The 21,420-nt window shown below is 39.0% G+C and overlaps 1 protein-coding gene across 3 annotated transcripts; it reads right to left on the bottom strand.

Moving 5' to 3' along the window:
• Positions 1-3,683: 3,683 nt before the first annotated feature.
• LOC149029090 (Transcriptional coactivator/pterin dehydratase) lies at positions 3,684-19,742 on the bottom strand. 3 transcript variants are annotated; one of them, XR_016170773.1, is made up of 6 exons: positions 19,269-19,742; positions 8,104-8,296; positions 6,791-7,202; positions 6,222-6,304; positions 4,821-4,875; positions 4,061-4,744 (listed from the first exon to the last, which is right to left on the bottom strand). XR_016170773.1 is itself a non-coding variant. In XM_089140334.1 (3 exons), exons 1-3 carry the CDS (start codon positions 19,674-19,676, stop codon positions 7,111-7,113), a joined length of 693 nt encoding a protein of 230 aa, XP_088996460.1. In that variant the 5' UTR covers positions 19,677-19,742; the 3' UTR covers positions 6,142-7,110. The 3 variants fall into 3 exon arrangements, 1 of the variants encoding a protein (XP_088996460.1); XR_016170772.1 differs by having other exon boundaries at positions 3,684-4,744; positions 6,222-7,202; XM_089140334.1 differs by lacking the exons at positions 4,061-4,744; positions 4,821-4,875 and having other exon boundaries at positions 6,142-7,202.
• Positions 19,743-21,420: the final 1,678 nt, after the last annotated feature.

The following is a 21,420-nucleotide window of genomic DNA, read 5'->3' as shown; positions in this document are numbered from 1 at the left end:
TGGTTTCTCCTCTTCCCCAAGCCTTAGCCTCCTTTTAGCATTAAAAATGCGTTTTGGGGTGAGTTACAAACTAAAATAGGGTTGAAAAACTCAAAATCCCGATTCTGTCCAATATCTAAAAAAGGAATGGGGGGGGGGGTTGGGGGGATTGGGTCACCCAACCGCTTGGTCTATAGTTTGACCCCCATCCGAACTCCGATTTTGGTGATTTTTGGCTTGATGGAAAGGTATTTCGACTATCTTCGTTTGGATACATTAATCTCATCAATCGGACTCTCCATCATCGATCTATGGACGTACAAAATTGCCCTTTTAACACCATCGTGATTAATCTTCTCTCTTCTCTTAAACTCTAGGAGAGATTTCAAATCATCACTAGGGTCATCCACAATCATTGGGTTTATTTCCGAACCTTCAGGCTCGACTTGAATGACCCATAGTTGTCGCCGACTAGAGGCCTGGGTTCTTGGTCTTGAAACGACGAGTTAAACAGGTAGAAATCTGGGGGATTTCACATGTAACCATATTTTTACACATTTTTTTTCTTCTTCCATTTAGTACAACTGATCTTTTACTTAAAAAAAAATAGTATTTGTAGATTTTTGAGAGGGGTGGCTTATTTGGTAAAAACCAATGCTTCCACGTAATATGTCAGAGTTTAAATCCGTTTGAAACTAGGGGTGAAGCCCCGCCTATATTAATTTTACAAAAGCTCCCCTAAGGATTCTCAAAAGGAAAAAAAAATTTATTTCTAGGATTTATTATATTATTTAATGCTACTTGTGATTTTGTAAACTCCACTCTTTAGCTACTTTGTCTTCTAAATCGTGTACTTCTTTGGGTTTTGCTCAGTCAATGTAGTTCTCTCTAAATTAAAGCTTATTTTTTCTAATAAATTAAATTATAAATCTTCCTTGCACTCTCATACCTTAACACATACATTTAACTTTGAGATGTTTGCAAAATGAGTTGTTTATTTTAAAACTCATATAGGTTTATATTATGGAAAAATAAACTCAAATATAATTGATATTAGCTTTCAAATTTCAGGCTTTAGTTCTCTTCTTATGCATCACATTATATCACTTTTTGAATTCTAAATAACAATCTCTTTCGCATTTGAAAACAAAACAACATGTAAAATTATGACCACCCAGTAAACTTATACAAAAACATGATTGCCTAGTTTATCATTAATCGTTAAAAAATTAATGGCTAACGCGTAGCATCCACATCCTGATATTTTATTTTGCAATTTTTTAGAAGAAAATTTTATTTTAAAGGTTCGTTTTCATCGAAGATCCAAAAACTAAATTACAAAAATATAGACTATCAATGCATCAAACAATAGTTTGGCCCCCATGAGACAAAATCTGATCATATCTAATTGTTATTGTAAACTATAAGTTTCTCTCGCACCTTAAAATCTTTAATTTGAAAAGTGAAAGGTACTATTTTTCTTGGTTCTTCACCCAAAAAACCTAAGAGAAAAAGATAGTTGAAATAATAATAATAAAACATATCCAATTGAATCCTATAAACCTAAAGGTACCATTTTTGTCTTTTTTTAATTCAAAACATGACATCCTATTTTGAATCCTATAAACTCAAAGTTTCTTCCCCTTTGCATTTTCAATTTTTTCCTTTTGTTACAAAAATACTTTTCCTATATAACAAACATGATTTCAGCACTTACAAACAACGAAAAACAATAAAAATGCGTGAACACATGAAATATTGTATTTTATTTAAAAATAAGAAAACATAATAGAAACGTTATTATACAACCATTTAGGTTCTCGATTTTAGTCTTAATTCAGATTAATAAATAATCATTTTTAACCCATCAATATTGACTACCACAATAAGAAGATTATCAGAATAATAATAATAATAATAAAACATATCCAACCACATGTGTTCATGAAAAAATCTAGTTGCTTGGCTTATAAAAAGAAAGACTTGAACCAATGGAAACTAAATGTTATGATATTCTTGTAAAAACCCTCTCCGGACTGAAAACATAAGAGAGTATCAATCTTCTACGGCATGATATGGAAATTAAACAAAGGACTCCGACGCATTCTCTAGTCAAATATGAATCAATCTTAATTTTTTTTTCTTGACCATCCAATTAGAATCAAATAAAAGGGTGTCCTAAATGGAAAGAAGGAAATCAAAGATTTCATTCAATCCAAATCAGATAAGATATACCAAAATGTAAATTATTTGTGTAAGAGGTTGGCAATGGTAACAATAGGAGAGTACTAAAAGGGAAGCAGGTTTCCGTTGTCTTTTTTTTTTTTTTTTTGTTGGATTAAGAGCTTCTTATATACCGAGATGAGAATACACATTTTTTTCTTAATACGTAATAGAAATATTTAAAGAGAGCAAAGTATAATAATAGTAGAGGAAGGATCCTGGCCATCTCCTCTAGAAATAATAATAGTATCTATTGGTTTTGGGAGGGAGGGGATGATGGATGATGGGTCATTGGACATGACTACATGAGCCACATCACATGTGATTGATGATTCTATACTATAATAAAAGACAAAAACGTAAAGAAAGAGAAAGACCAATTCTTCGGAAACCAAAAAAAGGGAATTTTGTTTTTCCCTTTTAAATTCTGTGGAGATCGAAAAAGGCAAGGAGACACAAGTCACCCGTCACCGTGATGGGATATATAATGCATCTAAACAAAAGTGGTCCCTCTAATGTTCCTCCATCATTAATAACTTGTTCCTTTAATTTAATTGGGCTTCGAGGCCCATAATTGATGGGTTGGTTCATAATGATGGCCATGGCTTTACCTATTTTTATATAAGTTGGGATCTTTACTCTTTTTTTTTTTTTTTTTTTTTGTCCAAAGAAATCTTTACTCTCTTTAGTTGTAGGAAATTGTGATTCCTACCCTTTTTTCACCACATTTTTAAGAGGTGGTTCACTTCTAAATTACCTTACTAGTACCCAGAGGTAGGTCCCCGCCCCTCCTAGATGAGCATTGAAAGAATGTGAAGGAAGCATAATACTTTACCCACAGGGATACAAGATCTAGACTCTCCTTGTATAAAGGTGGGTAGTAAATAACCCACATTTATCAAACTTAAGTTGTCAAAGCATCTAACCTAGCTAGACATAACCAAATACCCAATGTTAGGCTTATGTCTTTTTTTTCTATCCATGCTTTTATAGAGTTTGAACCCTCTATCCCTAGAAAGTAGTAGACACAGACTTCTAATCATGGGTAGGGTCCAAATGTGTGTTCATAGCTTCATAGGGGTAACAAATCCAATCTCTTTGCATTGTACCCTCCGGAGGCAAATTCACGTTGCGTGGTTGCGTGGTTGCTTTGTAAAGTATCCAATTTGAATTTGTTGAGAGATGATTTTTCTGTTGGGTACCTTAATGACATTTCATGTGTTTTTCTCTCTTATTTATTTTTTGAAATGATTTTCTTATCTTTCAAAGCTAGGATTGGAGAAATAAATACATGCATGAGATGCTAGTATTATGGTATATCGTTAACATACCCGAAGACAACTACTCAATACTCATACAATTAAGAAAATTAGTGGCATTTTCTTTAAATTGATGCCCACTTTATAATACATCCACCATGTTGGTCTCTAAAGAATAGTTTTGAATAGCTGTTTGATAAGTTTTGAGTTACTGCACTCAAAGAATAGTTTACCCACATTTGATCCACTCTTTCAACCTGTATCAGTAACTCAAAACTTATCCGGTGGAAGCTAGAAACATCAAATAGAGTTCCACTAGTCTATGCAGATACAGCATCCAACACCACAATGTAGGTTTGATGTACACTAATCTGATTTATTCATGCATAACCCAGTAAAATTTAACTTTGACAACCATTCGAGTATTCAGTTTAGTGCTAATCTGCTCTTATTTCGATCCCCTAATTGTCATCCATAAGAAATACCAACCCAGAAAGGATCAGCGCAGGAGCAGTGATCAAAACAGTAAAATCAGGCAAGCAAGCTTTAATGGAAATAATAGACACAACAGCTACCTCCTCCATCAAACTGTATCGTAAACATCAATGAATGGCCCGCTTCCCCAAGGTATCTAGTAACCTTCCATGGATCAATAAATCTTACCAACTAACTTCAGATTTAGAGAATGGTGATATAATCCTACAGCCAGTCCTATAAGGTATGATGTTATTTCATAGAATAGGAACCATTACTGCATGCATAGGTGGAAGATTGAATTCTGAGTCCAAAATTTTGCATTTGGAGTGGAACAACATGTATACGGTGGAGTTTTATCATAGTTGCTCAAAATGGAGAACATTAAGTTAGGATGCAATGATTCTACATCAAACATCTTCCAGACAAAGTGTCTTGCAAGTTGCAATCCTTTTCAGCGTGTGCTTGCATGGACAACCATACTATATTGTATTCCAAAACTATCATCTCTGTACACTCAAACCTGCAGCATTGAATTGTCTATGCCAATAAATTTTCCACCACCAAAGTGAACTAGGTCACCTAAGACTTGACACATGAATAGGATCTGTTCTGAATCTGCTTATATGCTGCCACCTTAGGATATCCAAAGTGGCATGAGATCTGGTTCTGAATAATCTCTTTAGTATCTATATATCCCCCCAGAACGTATCACCAACTACTAGCGCCAAATGTGGCATAAAAACTCAAGAGGATGGCAGATAGGCACATAGCTTCCACAATGTGTCCCTGGATTTCAGATGGATTCCCTGTTAAGCAAACAGTTTCACCTCCATCAAAGAGTTAAATGGAATTGATGAATTCTAGCAAGTGTCAGAAATATACCAGATGATAGAAAATCATACTGTACCCACGGTTCCAAAGACCATAACATGAGACACTGCATTAAAAAATGGCATTAGCATCACTTCCATGGCAATTCCGTAAGCTGCTTGGACTCTACATTTTTATTTATTGAGGTTCTGGTTCTAAGTGTTGTATATGATTAAGCTCACTTAAAACCTTGTAATAGACAATTAAGAGGTTACGTTTTATTTAAAATACAGAATTTTCTAGAGGGAAACATGAAGTTTCAACAGAAAATCTTCAGACACCTGTTATCCAAAGTTTTTATTACATTTTAAAGCCCTTTACAGTAAATGATAATAGGGAAAAATATATAGAGAATCACGGGTGGGATGGAAGGGAATACAAATATCAAGACCTAGTGTGGAAGAAACAAACCAGATTTAGCACTTCGGATGGAAATTTAACAATGTGGTTAAGAAGGATACCAAGATGGACGAGTTGCAAAACTAGGAAGGATAAGATAAAGAATAATCATAATACAGCTGGTTTGGGAGCAGCTCCCATAAGTGATAAGCTACGAGAAAGTCATTTGAGGTGACACAACCATGTTCAATGGAGGCCTGTAAATGTCTCAATACGGAGAAGTGATTTAATCTAGATTGGAGCTAAAAGAGCTAGGGGTAGACCTAAGATAACCTCAAAAGAGGTGATGAGAAATGATATGCATAGCTTAGGCCTTGTATCTAGTATGACCTCAAATAGAGCGGATTGGAAGGCAAGAATCCATATAGCCGACCTATTTAGTTGGAACAAGGCTTCTTCTTATTGTAATAAATAAGAATTATAGAAAAAGTGTTCCACACGAGGCAGGCCTTGGCGAAATGGTTGGTGGACCACAGTTGTAGCCCCGAGGTCAAGGCATTGAAACAGCCTACCAGTAAAAATTGTTGGGGTAAGACTGCATAGGAAACCTGTCCCCTGGACTCTGCTTGTTTGGAAGCCTTTGGCACAGTGCTCGCCCTAGAAACAGAGTTCCAAAAGATAAAACATGTATGACTAATAACGAAGTATCTACTGAAGTAGATTCCTTCGGTTGCTATTGTATCTTCAGCTTGAAGAAAATGATTTGTCTCTATGACAATCTTTGGTATCACTTTCCGTTTTAGGTGTTAGTTCTATTTGGATGTTGTTTGGAATAATATTCTCATCCTATGTATGATAAATCAGAATCAGTCTGAATAGAAACTAGATAATTCCTCCTGAGAAAACAAATAAGCCAATACAAAAAAAAATAAATAAATAAATAAATAAAATAAAAAATAAAATAAAATAAAATTTACTTACTGCAAGCATAAGCTCATATATCCAACAAAAATCTTATAGCCTGAGCTCAAGTATATCCTCATAAAATTTAACCATGTCAAAGAGCATTTTTACCTGCTGTTTATTGATGTAGAAAAGCACCAAAAGGATAAACGACTAAATGAAGTAAACAGATCAACCATCCTCTTCATATGTACCTTGGAGACAGATAACAATGGTCCCTTAATGTCAGAATCAACGTAAAAGATGAGAATTTCAATGAGAATACATTTCCACATATTTGTTATATGGAAAATACATTGAACAGTGCTTGATTAAGCATATTCCACAACAGCATACATTTTCCACAACTTGTCCAAGAATGGAAAGAAACAAGTCCAACAGAACTGCATAAGGAAAATTTGGTTATAATGCTCACAGTCAATTTAAGTTCCTCATTGTCAAGTGCTTACAGGGTACAAGTTTGGGGAAAATTCAAATTAAAAGTGATCCAATAACATCAAATGCCAGGATCTTGCTCCTATACTGGGAGCCTGGGAACCCATGAGCCTCATAAGCATCATCCTAGGGTCTGCTCAGGGAAGTGTGCCAGGCACATGGGCTGTCAGATGCTTCATTGGGTTGCTGCCCTCCAAGGACACCCTTAAAAATAACTTCCAAAGAAAGAAAGAATACTAACTTACACCATACGCATGTTGAGGTATAGCAGGAGATTGTGATACCTAAACCTGCAAAACTGTTAAAATAATGAATAAAATAAAGTTCTAACTTCTAACTACATTAATTAGAAAAAATAATTGCCTATACAATTTATCCTATATTCAGGATTCAATGAAGCAAACACTCCATAATCATGTAACTTTTGGCACTACAATCCTTATCAATGCACCTGTAATAATTTGTAGAAAATATAGTCATTCAAATTAGTCAGAGGAAGAACAAATTGCACAATCACATCTCTGTGCTTTCATGAAGCGTGAAAGAGAAATTACAACAACTACTACTATGCCCAAATCCTTTTCTTGGGCACAAGGTCTGACGTTTTGATTTCATCAATCTTGGCAGCTACAATGAAATCATTCATACTCAAACCACCTGCAAGAAATGAAGAATGGAAGTTAATAAAATTATCATATAAAATATTTAAGGTAATCTTGCAGCGTTCAAGACAATAAAGTCATCACTGTCAGGGATTATGTTGAATACATGTGCGCAAAGAGCTACAGGCCCACCATCTTGTGGATCCAGTCCAGGAGATGTCATAAGTCAACAGAAACACAATACACAAGCATGACCAATTTATCAATGTATTAAGTAATGGAGCTCAACAGGACTGTTTTATGACCTAGAGAGGTCATGCAAATCATATGATAAAAATAAGTAGTAGAGCAAGGGTTCTTCAGTTTGCATGGTTTGGTGTTAGGACAGATACAAATCAAACTTCATGGTGTTTGATAATCAGAATGCATGCACTTAGAAGTCTTGAAAACATGTTCATGCAAAAGTTTTACTTGCATAAGGTATCCATGCATAGGATTAAGAACATAACATTCCAGGGATTGCAATTGTACCATGGATGATTTGGAAATTTGCAAAGGGCACTAGAACTTCTACACTAATCTCCAAAACCAGAATCATAAATTCAAACTAAACATACCTGAACTTCCACAAAAGTGTTCATTAAACACTTCATTCTAAGAAATATGCCATGCTGATTGTCATTGGAATTAGAACTAACGACAATAGATAACAAACATGGTTAATTTTCCTGAATGGAAGGTTATCAAGCGTTACGAGTAGCAAGTTTGGTCTCAAACCAATCCAACATTGAAGGTTATTTTCCCCATGAGAAGTACACCTAATTGGAGTTATTTAGCTTTGTTCCTGCACTCCCATTAAGAAATTCATCCAGCAACTCAGAATTTAGATGATGAATGACCTGACATGATGAGAAGTAAATAAAATTTTGTAAACGGTTTTCTGACGTCTTGCCTACCGATAGATGCACTCCATAGCTCTGCCCTAACTTGGTTTGGCTGTTCCAAGTGAAGATTCGGATAATGTCCAGTGTCTTCAACAGCCTTATAAATCCTATTGATGAGTTCAACTCCACATCCAAAACCTTGTAATTTCCATAGGCATTGAAGCTTAAGGCTTCTTCCCTCTTCTACTAGTCTCCACCCAACTACCTGCACAGAACGGAAAAGAAGGGTTTTTTTTTTTTTTTTTTTTTGGGGGGGGGGGGGGGGGGGACAATGGATATAATGTTAAAAATGTAAAAAGAAAAGAATTTCAATCCTCCTATAAACCTTTCAGGAAAAGTGTATTCAAGTGGAGGCTGAAGTTATTAGCCTTCTAGTGAAACATGGAAACTAGAATTAGAGCCTTTAAAAGTTTTCATATGATTGTTTCATAAAACTAAAAAAGAATAGAACTAGAAGCTGCTGCTGCTGCTTCTCATAGAAGAATTTCTGAGTATTAGAAGTTGTTTCATTAAACTTTACTGCTATGGTTCTTTCTGCTCCTATAGAGGGAAACGAATGGACAGAAAAATTCCAGCCTAGAAAACCTTTCCTTCCCCTGCTTTCATTAATGTGCTACACTAGAACGAATGCATCCTCCAATGATAAGTTAACAGGTGCTAAATCAGAAGAACAACTATCACCTGATGAAGAAATTTCTTTTTTAGGCAATATAGTAAACCACTAGAAATTTATGAATGATAAAAAGAATCTGATCTTAATGGTGAACCTTTGATTGAATAAGTAATGATTGAAGGGTCAATTACATGGAACACCCTTGGTAAATGCCCAAATGACATTATGCCATCCCCCCGGCCCCCAACCCCCCAAAATTTTCAAAAGTTACAGCTGTAACCCCTGTGGTCCAAAATATTAGGTATACAAAAATATGAACTTGATCAAATTGCCTTTCAGTCCTAATTGCGATCCTCATACTGCTTTTATTTGTTGAAATTAAAAGGTGGACCTGCCACTTCATCATTTCTTTCCTTTTTCTTTTGTCCACCTCTGCAACCTGACCACCCTTCATATTCTACAGAAGGAGATGATGAGAGAGAGTTGGTCACACTCCTAATAGATAGGATCCTCTTTTGATAAAGAATCTTATCTAGGACTCTTCAAAACAACTTGAACTCAAACTAGATAACTTTGACTCATAATAAAAGACTCTAAACAAACCCAAAACAATTCAAACTTAATTACCAAAATTCTGAAATAGATGGTAAATGAAAATTAGGAGATCTAGATCTGAAGACAAGTGGAAGAATCTAGATCATAGTTTGGAGATAAATGTAAACAGGGCATACGGATGAAGCATCAGTAAAGTAAACTCTTGTTTTCTCCTCAAACTCTGTCTCCTTCTTTCTCTGTTCTTCTCTGTTTGTACTAAAAAATAACTGCATCATTGGTCCGACCTGCCGGATCTATGGCGGAACGAACTCGAATGGCTCAAATGGATGAATCGGTGAAACAGCTTAGCTCTACATCTCTGGAGCACAGTGAAATGTTGGTTTCTCTGCAAGCAACGGCGTCTGAAGACTCTGAACAACGGGAGACGTTAACTGAGTTGGTGCTAAAATTAACCTCTCTCGATGGAAAAATTGAACAGGTATTGAGGATGCCATCAACACCAGAGCCTCGGTGGAAGAACGGATTGCCGACTGAGTCTTTCAGTTCTTATCATAGCGGATCTGTACAGCCGCAAACGGTGCGATTGGATTTACCAAGGTTTTCCGGCACGGATCCAGCCGGCTGGTTGTTTAAAGCTGAACAGTTTTTTGATTACCATGCTACACCGGACGAACAACGACTTAAGATCTCGTCGTTTCACATGGATGGTGAAGCTCTGCAGTGGTTCTAGTGGATGTATAGGTCTAATCTCATCACAAATTGGGAGGCATTCAAGAGATCGATTGAGAAATGATTCGGGCCAAATCCTTTTGAGGATCCTCGAGCAATGCTTGCAAAATCCACACAACAAACTTCTGTTGCAGAGTATCAAGCACGTTATGAGGCTTTGGCAAATCGGATTTCTCAATTACCTACGGAGTTCTTGGTAAGTTGTTTTATCTCAGGGCTTCGGTCTGATATACGACATGAGGTAATGGCCTGTCGTCCGATGGATATGGATCAAGCAGTGGAACTCGCACGGTTATATGAATCTAAGATCTATGAGGGGCAGCGTGCTTTTCCCCGCATCCTTCCAATTTCTACCAAGTACCAAGCCACCTCTGCTACCAACGCCGCCGTCCTATACCGCGGTCAAATCTCTACCGGCAATCTCTCCGGCCACTGCCACATTACCGATTAAGTGGTTATCCCTTGCAAAAATGCAAGCACGCTGAGAAAAGGGGCTATGTTATACATGTGAAGAAAAATTTACGCCGGGACACCGGTGCAAATTTAAACAACTCTATCTGATGGAATCAGAGGAGACCGCTGCAACTGGAGGTGAACTGGACTCCGACGAAATCAACAGTGATGCTGGGTTAACTGCCGATCCAACTCGTGAGATGTTCACTATGATGGGAGTTAATTCACCAACCACCCTTCGCTTGACCGGGCTCATAGCGGGTCGATCGGTTCAGGTTTTGGTTGATGGGGGTAGCACCCACAATTTCATCAGGAGTGAGGTTGTCAAATATCTCAAACTAACGGTGGAAGTGGCACGCAATATTTCAGTGGTAATTGGAGATGGAACACGGTTAGTATGTGAAGGGTTAGTTCATAATTTTAGCCTTAATTTCCCTGATTACATTGCTACTTTCGATGCACATGTATTACCCATCTATGGTGCAGATGTAATTTTAGGTGTACAGTGGATGGCCACACTAGGACCCATTATATTTGACTATCAACAGATGAAAATGCAATTTGAAGATGCCAATCAAACGGTTCTGCTACAAGGAGCAACTGATAATGCACCCATGCAAATACAATTTCATGGGCTGAGAAAAGTTGTTGAAGCCCACAATTATGAAATGTTATTCAAGTTAGAGCTGGAAGGCCCAAGTGGAAGTTCTACGTCCATTACTAATGAAGACTTAAAACAGCTCTTGGCCCAATATGCTACAGTGTTCAAGGAGCCCACAACACTACCACCTGTTAGACTACATGACCACCGAATACACCTACTACCAGAGACAAAACCGGTGAATGTCTGCCCTTACAGGTACCCTTATTTTCAGAAGTCTGAAATTGAACGGCAGGTAGCTACAAAGCTTTGCAGCGGCATCATTCGGCCCAGCGTCAATCCATACTCTTTGTCGATGCTCCTCGTGAAGAAAAGAGATGGAACCTAGGGATTTTACATAGACTACAGAGCGCTAAACTCAGTGACAGTTCGAGATCGGTTTCCAATCCCTACAGCAGATGAGCTCTTCGATGAACTCCATGGTTCAACTTTCTTCTCTAAGATGGATTTACACTCAGGATACCATCAAATTCGAGTTTGGCCAAAAGACATCGAGAAGACAGCCTTCCGAACCCACGACAGTCACTACGAATTTCTCGTCATACCGTTTGGTCTCACGAATGCCCCCATCAACTTTTCAAGCTGCCATGAACGACATATTTCGGCCATTCCTGCGATGGTTCTTACTTGTTTTCTTTGACGATCTCCTCGTATACAGCAAGTCTTGGGCAGATCACTTACAACACCTACACATTGTGTTGGAAACGTTACAATCTTATCAACTCTTTGCAAAACAAAGTAAGTGTACTTTTGGTGAAACAGCAATGGAATACTTGGGTCACATAGTAATGCGAGAAGGACTAGCCGTTGATCAAGATAAAGTCACTGCAATTTTGGCATGGCCAGTTCCAACCAATTTGAAAGAAATAAGAGTTTTTTTGGGTTTAACAGGGTATTACCGCCGAATTATAAAAGGGTATGCCAGCATTGCCGCTCCCCTGACTAATCTTCTTGGCAAAGGCAATTTTCAGTGGACAGAGGATGCTACTCATGCATTCAAATGCCTCCAGCAAGCCATGGCAATAGCACCCTTACTCGGTTTACTGAATTTTGAACAGGAATTTTTAATTGAAACAGATGCTTCCGGTGTTGGAATTGGAGCTATTCTATCTCAACAGGGCAAACCAATTGCTTATTATAGTCGCAAGCTTTCTCTGAGAATGCAGGCTGCCTCCACATATGTCAGAGAACTCTTCGCTATTGTCCAAGCTGTTTCTAAGTGGCGTCAATATCTACTTGGCCGACGCTTCATTATTCGGACCCATCAACAGAGCCTCAAAGAATTAAATTTAGGTAATTCAAACTCCAGACCAACAGTTTTGGATATCCAAGCTGCTTGGCTTTGATTATGAAATTCAATATAAGCTGGGTAGAGATAACCAAGGAGCTGACGCTCTATCTAGAGCCCCTGAAGACACTGTTGTGCTTTCACTATATTCTCCCCTGCCTCAGAATTTTTAACTCAATTACGAGCAGAAGTTGCAGCATCTCTGGAGTTGCAGAAAATTATCATGCAGAATTCAGCTGAATCTACTCTCCCTTCAAAATTTGACTTAAGGAATGTTTATTGCTGCGCCGCGGTCGTCTGGTAATACCCAAAATCTCCTCTCTGCAGCAGGTGTTACTCAAAGAATTTCATAATTCTCCCATTGGTGGACATGCCGGCTATATCAGGACTCTAAAACGACTCTCTGCCAATGTTTGGTGGAAAGGCATGGCCAGAGATACAAAGGCGTATGTAGCAAGTTGTGTAATTTGCCAACAGGTGAAGGTCCCTCCAACGACACCTGCGGGTCTGCTCCAACCCCTACCCATCCCTGCGCAAGTATGGGAAGACCTGTCCATGGACTTCATAACTGGATTACCAGCATCACAGGGCAAAACCACTATCTGGGTAGATGTCGATCGTCTCACCAAGTATGCTCACTTTAATCCTTTGCCCACATCTTTTACTAGTTCACAACTTGCAGCCGTGTTTATGCTTGAAATCATTAGACACCATGGTTTTCCATGCTCCATCGTCAGCGACAGAGACCCTTCATTTTTGAGCAGCTTATGGCGTGAGTTACATTGCCTCAACGGCACCACCTTGGCCTTCAGCACCTCCTACCATCCTCAAACCGACGGCCAGATAGAGGTAACCAATCGTTCCCTTGAACAGTACCTTCGCTGTTATGTTGCGGATGCTCCAAGCCAATGGACGAAGTACCTAGGGTTGGCAGAGCACTGTTATAATACTTCTCATCATGCTGCAATTAACACCACTCCATTCGAAGCTTTGTATGGTTGAGCCCCTCCAACTATTGCTCACCATATACCCAGCTCTTCGGTTGATACCTCTATGGATGCTGAGTTACGCACTCGTGATCAGTTACTTTCTGATTTGAAATGTAACCTCCAACGTGCCCAGGCCAGGATGCGTGATCAGGCTAATAAACATCGCTTGGAAAAGACATATAATGTTGGTGATTGGGTCTATGTCAAGTTGCAGCCATACCGACAGTCTACTGTAGCTCAGTGATTAAATACCAAGTTGGGAAGACGATTCTTTGGTCCGTTTCAGATTGTTCAGAAAATTGGCGAACTGGCCTATCGCTTACTGCTTCCCCCAGGATCCCAGATTCATCTTGTCTTCCATGTGTCTCTTCTCAAGCCATCTGTGGGAACTGCACCTATCTCTGATATCTCACCAGTTCTCCCTCCTGAGGAGCTCTTCCCAGTAGCTATTCTTCAAACTCGCCAGGTGCAGCACTTGGGTTCTGTTGTGCAGCAGCTCTTGGTGCAATGGGCTGGTGTGTCCCCTATTGAAGCAACTTGGGTCCCCCTTTCTGACTTCACCAAGCAGTTTCCTTCCTTCAACCTTGCAGACAAGGTTGCTTCCTATAGGGGTGGGATTGATACAACTCAATTGCTGAGTGAAGATATTTCAATTGTCCATCCATAGGAAGACCCACGAAGGTCCACACGTAAGACTGGTAAACCATCCTTTTTAAAGGATTATAATCTGTAATTTGGTTTAAAGCTTTGTATTTCAGCTTAGTGCTTAATTGTAAGTGATCAGTTACAAACAGATTGTAGATCTAGATCTGAAGACAAGTGGAAGAATCTAGATCATAGTTTGGATTTTGGAATATAAATGTAAACAGGGCATACGGATGAAGCATCAGTAAAGTAAACTCTTGTTTTCTCCTCAAACTCTCCGTCTCCTTCTTTTCTCTGTTCTTCTCTGTTTGTACTAAAAAATAACTGCATCATTATGCTCCATGGGCCAACCTCTAATGGTCTACAACCTGTTCAGCTGCCTCACCTTGTTGCATTTCAACATCAGCTCTTCCACGGTCACCTAGTGTCTTAAAAAGCATTTACCCTCAATCATCTGGCATCCCAGCCTTGGACACTCTGCATCTCTGATCCTCTGCAATATCCACCATAATCAGTTACCTTGCACAACTGGTTTTTAGAGTATTTTTCTTCTTAATTTCAATACACCAAAAGCACTTTCTTGCCATTTTTCTGTTCTAGCCCTGTAGGATTTGTTAACTTCTGTTGGGCATCTGGAAATTTGGGGCTCTGCCCTTGTTCTACATCTATGGGTTTCAAGTATTATAGACTTCGATCATATTTCTATGGACATGTCATTATTTTTTCTATTTTTCAAAGATGGGTTGGGGTTACCTCTACCTCTCTTAGATTTACTAAGCTTGTCAAAAGACTCGAAACTCATTTTAGTGCTAGCATAAAGATCACCCAAATTAATGGTGCACCGAGATTGCAAATTCAAACCTCATTCTTTTCTTCTATATAAAGGCAATTTACATTGGCATTACTTCTCCACAAGCTCCTCAACAAGTTCACCAAGTCGAGTGCAAACACCTGCCATGCTTTTGAAACAGCATGCTCACTGCCTGCTCATGCCAATGCACCAAAGGAACCATAACTCAAATGCCTTCCAGACAGAAAAGTCTATCAGTTCAACCAGCACATGCACTAACTCAGTTGTGCTTGATACCATTCTTGCCCTCAACTATTTAATAAAATGGAATATCACAGTGCTCAATGCATCCTTCTTGTGCAATAGGTGCTCCGATCTCGCTGAAGGCAGGTCCACACCTCATGCCATGCAGTATTTGATGAACATTGACTCCTGTTTCATGCAGTGCATCCACCTCTATTGATAGCGCCAGTTCATGATACAGCCAGAGTGCAACTAGGCTATACCTCCATTCCCAATGCATTGTTTGTATCCTCACCCCCTGCACCTCCCACCTCTAAATTTTATTTTTGAAATCAAAATCAGATTTGAGCGGGAAGCATTAAATTACATTAAAATTCAGAAATCTCAAGATAACCAAGATATATAGAAATATGACCTACATATGAACTCATATGCAATCTCGTCCAAAAGAAACTCGATATTATTGAGATATCACTGAATTTTCTTGTCATGCATGCATAACCATGCCACCACCTATTTATATTGTGGTTCCAATCTACCTGGTGGTTTCTACTCCACCAATACTCCAACTGCTCCAGCTGCCGTGTACACCTCGTAGTCACCTAGGATAGGACCCAAAAACCTCATGTTCTTTGTGCCACCAACTACCTGCTTCTAACTGCATTTCATGTTGTTATAGCACTGAACCAACTTGCTTTACTGAAGTCAATAAGCCCTCTGACTGGTGCCTTGTCATGTCTATGGAATCTCATGCCCTTCTCCACAGTGGCACACAGATCCCAGGCATGCCACATCACAAAATTTTGGGATGCAAATGGGAATATCCTGTTCAATAGAAATCCAATGTAGCTTTAGATCAATTCAAGCCATAGTTGGTCAGCAATTCCATCATCAAGCTGGTATCCATTATGATGATACCTTCAGCCTGGTTGTCAAGCCAACTACTAAGGGTTTTGTTTAATCAATTGCAGCAGATCACGATTGACCAATCAGACAACTGGATGTCAGCAACGCCATCATCAATGACATCTTGGAAGAAGTCTATATGGTACAACCTAACTGGTTTGTCAATCTCCAACACTTTGATCATGTCTACTGTTTGCACAAGGCCACATACAACCTTAAACAAGCCCCCTGGGCTTGGTTCCAGCTTTTCACACCTTGGGCTTGATATTTGTGCTTCTAGAGATGATTCTTAACTTCCAGTCTACAACCATGCTGACACCCGTATCTAACTTCTTTATGTGGACGATATTATAGTAATTAGTAACTTGGCAACCACCCTCCCCTCTCTTCCCACCAACAAAGGCACACAGATTGCACAGAACAATCTTTGCAAATTGCCTTACTCCATTGGTGATGTGAACCAAAATCTCCCCTTGGCTGAAACCCTGAAGTCAGCCCACGGACACCCAAAAAGTGCCCACCTAGGGCTGGCCAAACCCTCTTAGAAGGGTATTTTGGTCAGTCCAGCCCTAATTATAGGACAATTCCAATTTTCAGAATTTTAATTTTAATTTTTTACGAGTTTCAGTCAATTAGGAAGTCCAGTTTGATGAGTTAAGAGTTCTTGAGTCTTGGGACTCTTCTTTAAAGATAAGATTCTTAATAGTCTTTATTTACAAGAGGAGTTCCTTTAGTATTTAAGTATTAGGAGGAAATCTATTTTCACAGAGATTCCATTAGATTTTTTATTACTATTTTGGATGGTTGAGATTAAGTGTAAGGGGATCCAAATCTATAAAGGAAACCCAACTAGTTTTAGAGTCTTTTAGTAGGCTATAAATAGCCATTCTTCCTTTGTAAAGTTTCTGAAGTCTGATTATTTGATTAAAGAATATTGAGTTGAGGACTGTAGTTCCTGTTGAGGGGGCTGCTGCAGATTTTAAGTCAAGTTTCTTCTTCAAAAGATTAGCAAACTCTGTCTGGCACTTTTCTTCAGAAATTCCAGCATGCTCTCAACAAGTTTCCAGGTAAGGAAGCAATCCCAGCCCCTTCCCCCTTCTCCCCTACTATCGCAAGGCTCCCCCACCCCTTCCCCTTCAATCGCAGCCCCTCCCCCACTCCCCTAACCCCCACAAGCCTTTCCCCTCCCCTGCCCTATTCTACTCAACCCTAACAGCCCCTCCCCTTACCTGCCACACCCTAGGCAGCTGCCTCCCTAGGACCCCACAACACCCTTAACTCCTTGCCCGAACCCTTACAATCCTGCAGGCCCTTTCCCACCCCTCCCCTCCACTCCCCTTTTACCCCTACGACACCCCTCCTCCCCTCTCCAACCCTCTCAGCCCTCTCTCTATCTCTTCTTCCTTGTGGCAGAATCAGAAAACAGAAAAGAAAGAAAGAACGAAGGACGAAAAAAGAAGAAAGAAAAGAAAAGAAAAAAGACAAGAAAAGAAAAATGAAGGAAGAGGAAGAGATAGAAAAGTTCTTGTACTCTTTCCAAAGATCCAACTCATAAAAACTTTGTTAAGCCTCAAACTTAATCCCCTTCCATCCCATATAATTTTGTTAAACCCATTCCCATGATCCCATCTTAATTTAACAATATTATCCATCCAATTTTATTTTTGTTCATCCCATATTAATTTTGGGTATCTCAAACCATCCCTTGGGTGACTTGTCAACAATCCATATTAGTCCTAACTTGTCTCTATGGCTTTCTCTATGGCTTTCCATAAGTTCTTTAGAGATCCACAAACATCCCATAGTATTTTAGATTTATTTATTGGAAGATTCTGGGGAACCCTTATTTTAGGGAAATCATCAAAGAAACCCTAACCCTAAAATTGGGTTTTCCATCACTTGGGGCCCATGGTGACCACTTCCTGACAGGTCTCTGTCTCTCCCAACTATCTTTCTGATATCCTAAATCTACTAACATGGATGGTGCAAGACCATTGGCTATCCTTCTTGTCTCTGGTACCAAGTTATGTACTCATGCAGGTGATCCTTTCAAAGATGCTACTTTCTATTGCAGAGTTGGAGGCCCCCAGTATCTCTCCACATACTACTCATTGGGATGCTGTCAAATGAATCTTACAGTGTTGGTTTGGTCAGCCGTAGTCTATTCATCACCACAGGGCCCCTCATGCCCATTCCAATGTACATGGAGACCAATTGGGCTGTAGTGTGGATGATCACTGGGTCTTTCACTGTTTACTGCAGTTATCAGGGTGCACATCTCATCCGTTATAATGCCAAGAAGCGACCAGTTTTCTCTCTGTCTGGCACTGAGTTTAAATATGTGCTCTTGCGGTCACAGCCACTTAATTAACTTGAATCCAGAGTCTCCTCAAGAATTTCGGAATCTACATTCTTGAGTTCCCCCAATTCGGTGAAAAAATAGCAGAACCACAAGCATTTCTATCAATCTTGTATTTCATGCTTGAGTGTAACACATTTAGATGGAATTCCATCCGTGATTGTGCCACCTGCAAGGACATGCAGCTCCACTATGTCTCCATGCATAATCAGATTGTGAATCTCTTTACTATGATTCAAAAACTACAGGACAAACTTATTGTGGCTGAGAGTCCCGTTAGTTTGAGGCGTGATGATAAGCCACCCACCATCAAATCTCTCTTGACTGATGGAGTCCTTTATCGCATTTCTTTCCTACTATTATCAACTTCTACAAGCACATCTCGAACTCTTGTTAACCGGATTTTGCCTAATCTGTTCTCTCTTACTCTTATCAACTTCCACATGTACAGTAGTTACCTACTCAAGGGACTACTAGCTAGGATAAGGGACTGAAACAACTCCATTATCTTCTACAAATTTATACTTATATGTCAATACATGTATCAGCTTGAAACAAAAAAAATTATACTTTTCTTTAAATCTTGTTTTAGACAACATTCTTTTTGGGTTTATTTTCCCTCCTCTTTTTTTCTTTTTTGTGGTGGGTTTGGTGTTATAATGCTTTGGACAGAATATTCTATTTTTACTAATTTTTTATATTAATACTGTTTAGGACAGCATTTTAAGACTATGACAGCAATAAAATGTGCAAAACACAATTTGGGGATGAAAATTGAAAAGGGGCACCGAAGTTCTACCAACTTTTGTAGCTCTTGAGATGAATATCTAAATTGGGCAATTCAAATTACACTGTTTCTAAGACTAAAACTGCAAACGCGTATCAAAATTCCCTTCACTGCAGCCAACTCCTAAAATGAGAAAGCAAAAGGGCAATTGCAATTTACCTTTCTTAATAGCCTCTGAGCATCTTCTTCCGACATGGGAAGCTGCAAAGGAGAAATAGGGCTGCATTCTTGTTGGGCTAGAGATAGAGCGGAGATATTAGGAATGAGGATTTTATGTTCTGTATCGACATTTCCTAATACCTTCTCTCCAAATCTACTCTCTATCTCCGCGGGAAAAGGGTCTCTGGCGCCAAAATCTCCCAAGAGATCATGACCTTGTGCCTGAGCTCGCACCCACTTCCGCCTCTCAAATGGAATTGCAAGCCCGGGAAGGCTGTTATTAGATGTTAACCCAGTGAAGCTTATAGCTTGTTCCTCCTGAGACCACCTTGGCTTTGAAGAAGACAACGTGAAAGGTATAAATGCAGATACTAGGGAAGCAGAGAAGCAGAGTTGGCTAGTTGCCATGGAAGAACTAATTCGAATGGTCTGCTTGGCACTTTGTTTCCTACGTACGCTTATCCTATATTCTTATCCTGTCCTGTTACCTTTCTAAGCAAGACCTGAACGGCTGAACCGGTTAAACCAAACAACCAAGAGATAGCAAACTGAGACATTTTTTTTTAAGAAAGAGAAAATTCTATAGAAGTTATAATTGGTGACTGCATCCAATATGAGACATAGTCTCACTACAATATCGCCCTACATGTTCATCTGACAAACTAAGAAGCTAGCTTTTAGCTGCATCATGTTTTAAGTTACAAGCTTCTAATTTGGAGTGATTGTTATCATCATTGCCAACATAGGGAAAATAGTAGGAAATAATTGAGTGATTTCTTTGCCTATGGTGAGGACTTTTCCTACAGTATGATCACACCAAATGTAATGTAGCTGGACATCCTTTTTTTTGTGCTCCTTGTATCACTGCCCAATTGGTTTTTAGTAGATTCTTCATAAGTTGTCCTGTTGGATTTTTGTTTTAAAATAAAATAAATAAAATTATAATACAATATAATATATTATTTAGATAAGTTTCGAAACATTAAAACGTTATCTCCCTAGTTTTGTTTTAGGACTCTTGTTTAATTCTTACTCTATAGGATTCTTCTCAATGTATAGATTCCAATCAAAGGGTTTTGGCAATTCGGCATATATATTAGGTAATTTAATTTTACCATATGTGTTTAGTCCCACATCGGATGGAGCTAATGATTATATGGTTTATATGTACATTTATAACTCTTAATTGGGTGTATGCCGGTAGAGAGTTAAGTGTGGATCACACGCATGCACTAAGCTGGACCGAGTATGCCGTGGTTGCGGTTGTGGTCCGTAGACCGTAGTCTAACTAGGCCATGGAGCACTATAATATTATATAAATAATATTAAATGTCTATGATGGGACTTGGACTTGGGGTCGTGGATCTAGAAAACCCGATTTTGGGTTTTGCTGGTGACTGATCATACAATGTCCATGCGCTTATAAATAGAGGAGAAGTTCTGAACAAAAGTCTCACTATGATTTTGGTGAAAAAACAGAAATTTCATATTCTAAAGTTAGAAAAATTCCTTTTTATTTTTCTTTATTCCTGTGCTATATACTTGTGAAATCCAGCCCAAACCTAGCCCAGGATACCTATTTGTTTTGGGATAAAGAAAGACTTGTTTAATGTTAGACCTTGAAGTTGGACCTTGATTTCAATGTTGTTATCCTTGAAAGCCTTAGGAGGCCATGTCCGGCCTTATCCTTACCCTGGCCCGGCCCGGAATTTGTATTGTTTGTAAATCCAATGACCCGAAGTGGTGGGAGAAGTCCTTATGGACCCTTTTGGTTGATGATTTGGTGTCAGAGCCCAAGCCCATGGACATTGACGATGATGCCCCTCACTTGAGAGCATTGTCAGTGTTAGTTTTGAATCTGCGCACCGAAGAGGGGTGAATTAGTTGAAATACCTAATGAACTCCTGTAATCAATCCGATTATATTTCCCGAAACTAGACTTCTTGATGGACTTGTAGGAGAAAACCCCACTCAACTAGCCCCCCAAATCCCTGTCCGAAGTTGTTGAACTATGTTTGGCAAATCCTGATTGCGCATCGAAGAAGGTGAGCTTAGTTGGTGGACCTAATGAACTCTCATGCTTGATCCAAAGGTATTTCTGGAAACTAGACTTCTTTATTGACTTGTAGGAGAAAACCTCACTCAATTTGAC

Source organism: Hakea prostrata, chromosome 1 (genome assembly GCF_041222555.1).
Source record: "Hakea prostrata isolate BN-2017 chromosome 1, UWA_Hpros_2, whole genome shotgun sequence".
Classification (NCBI taxonomy): Eukaryota; Viridiplantae; Streptophyta; class Magnoliopsida; order Proteales; family Proteaceae; genus Hakea; species Hakea prostrata.
Note: the sequence above shows the minus strand (reverse complement) of the source record. Positions and strands in the feature narration are given on the sequence as shown.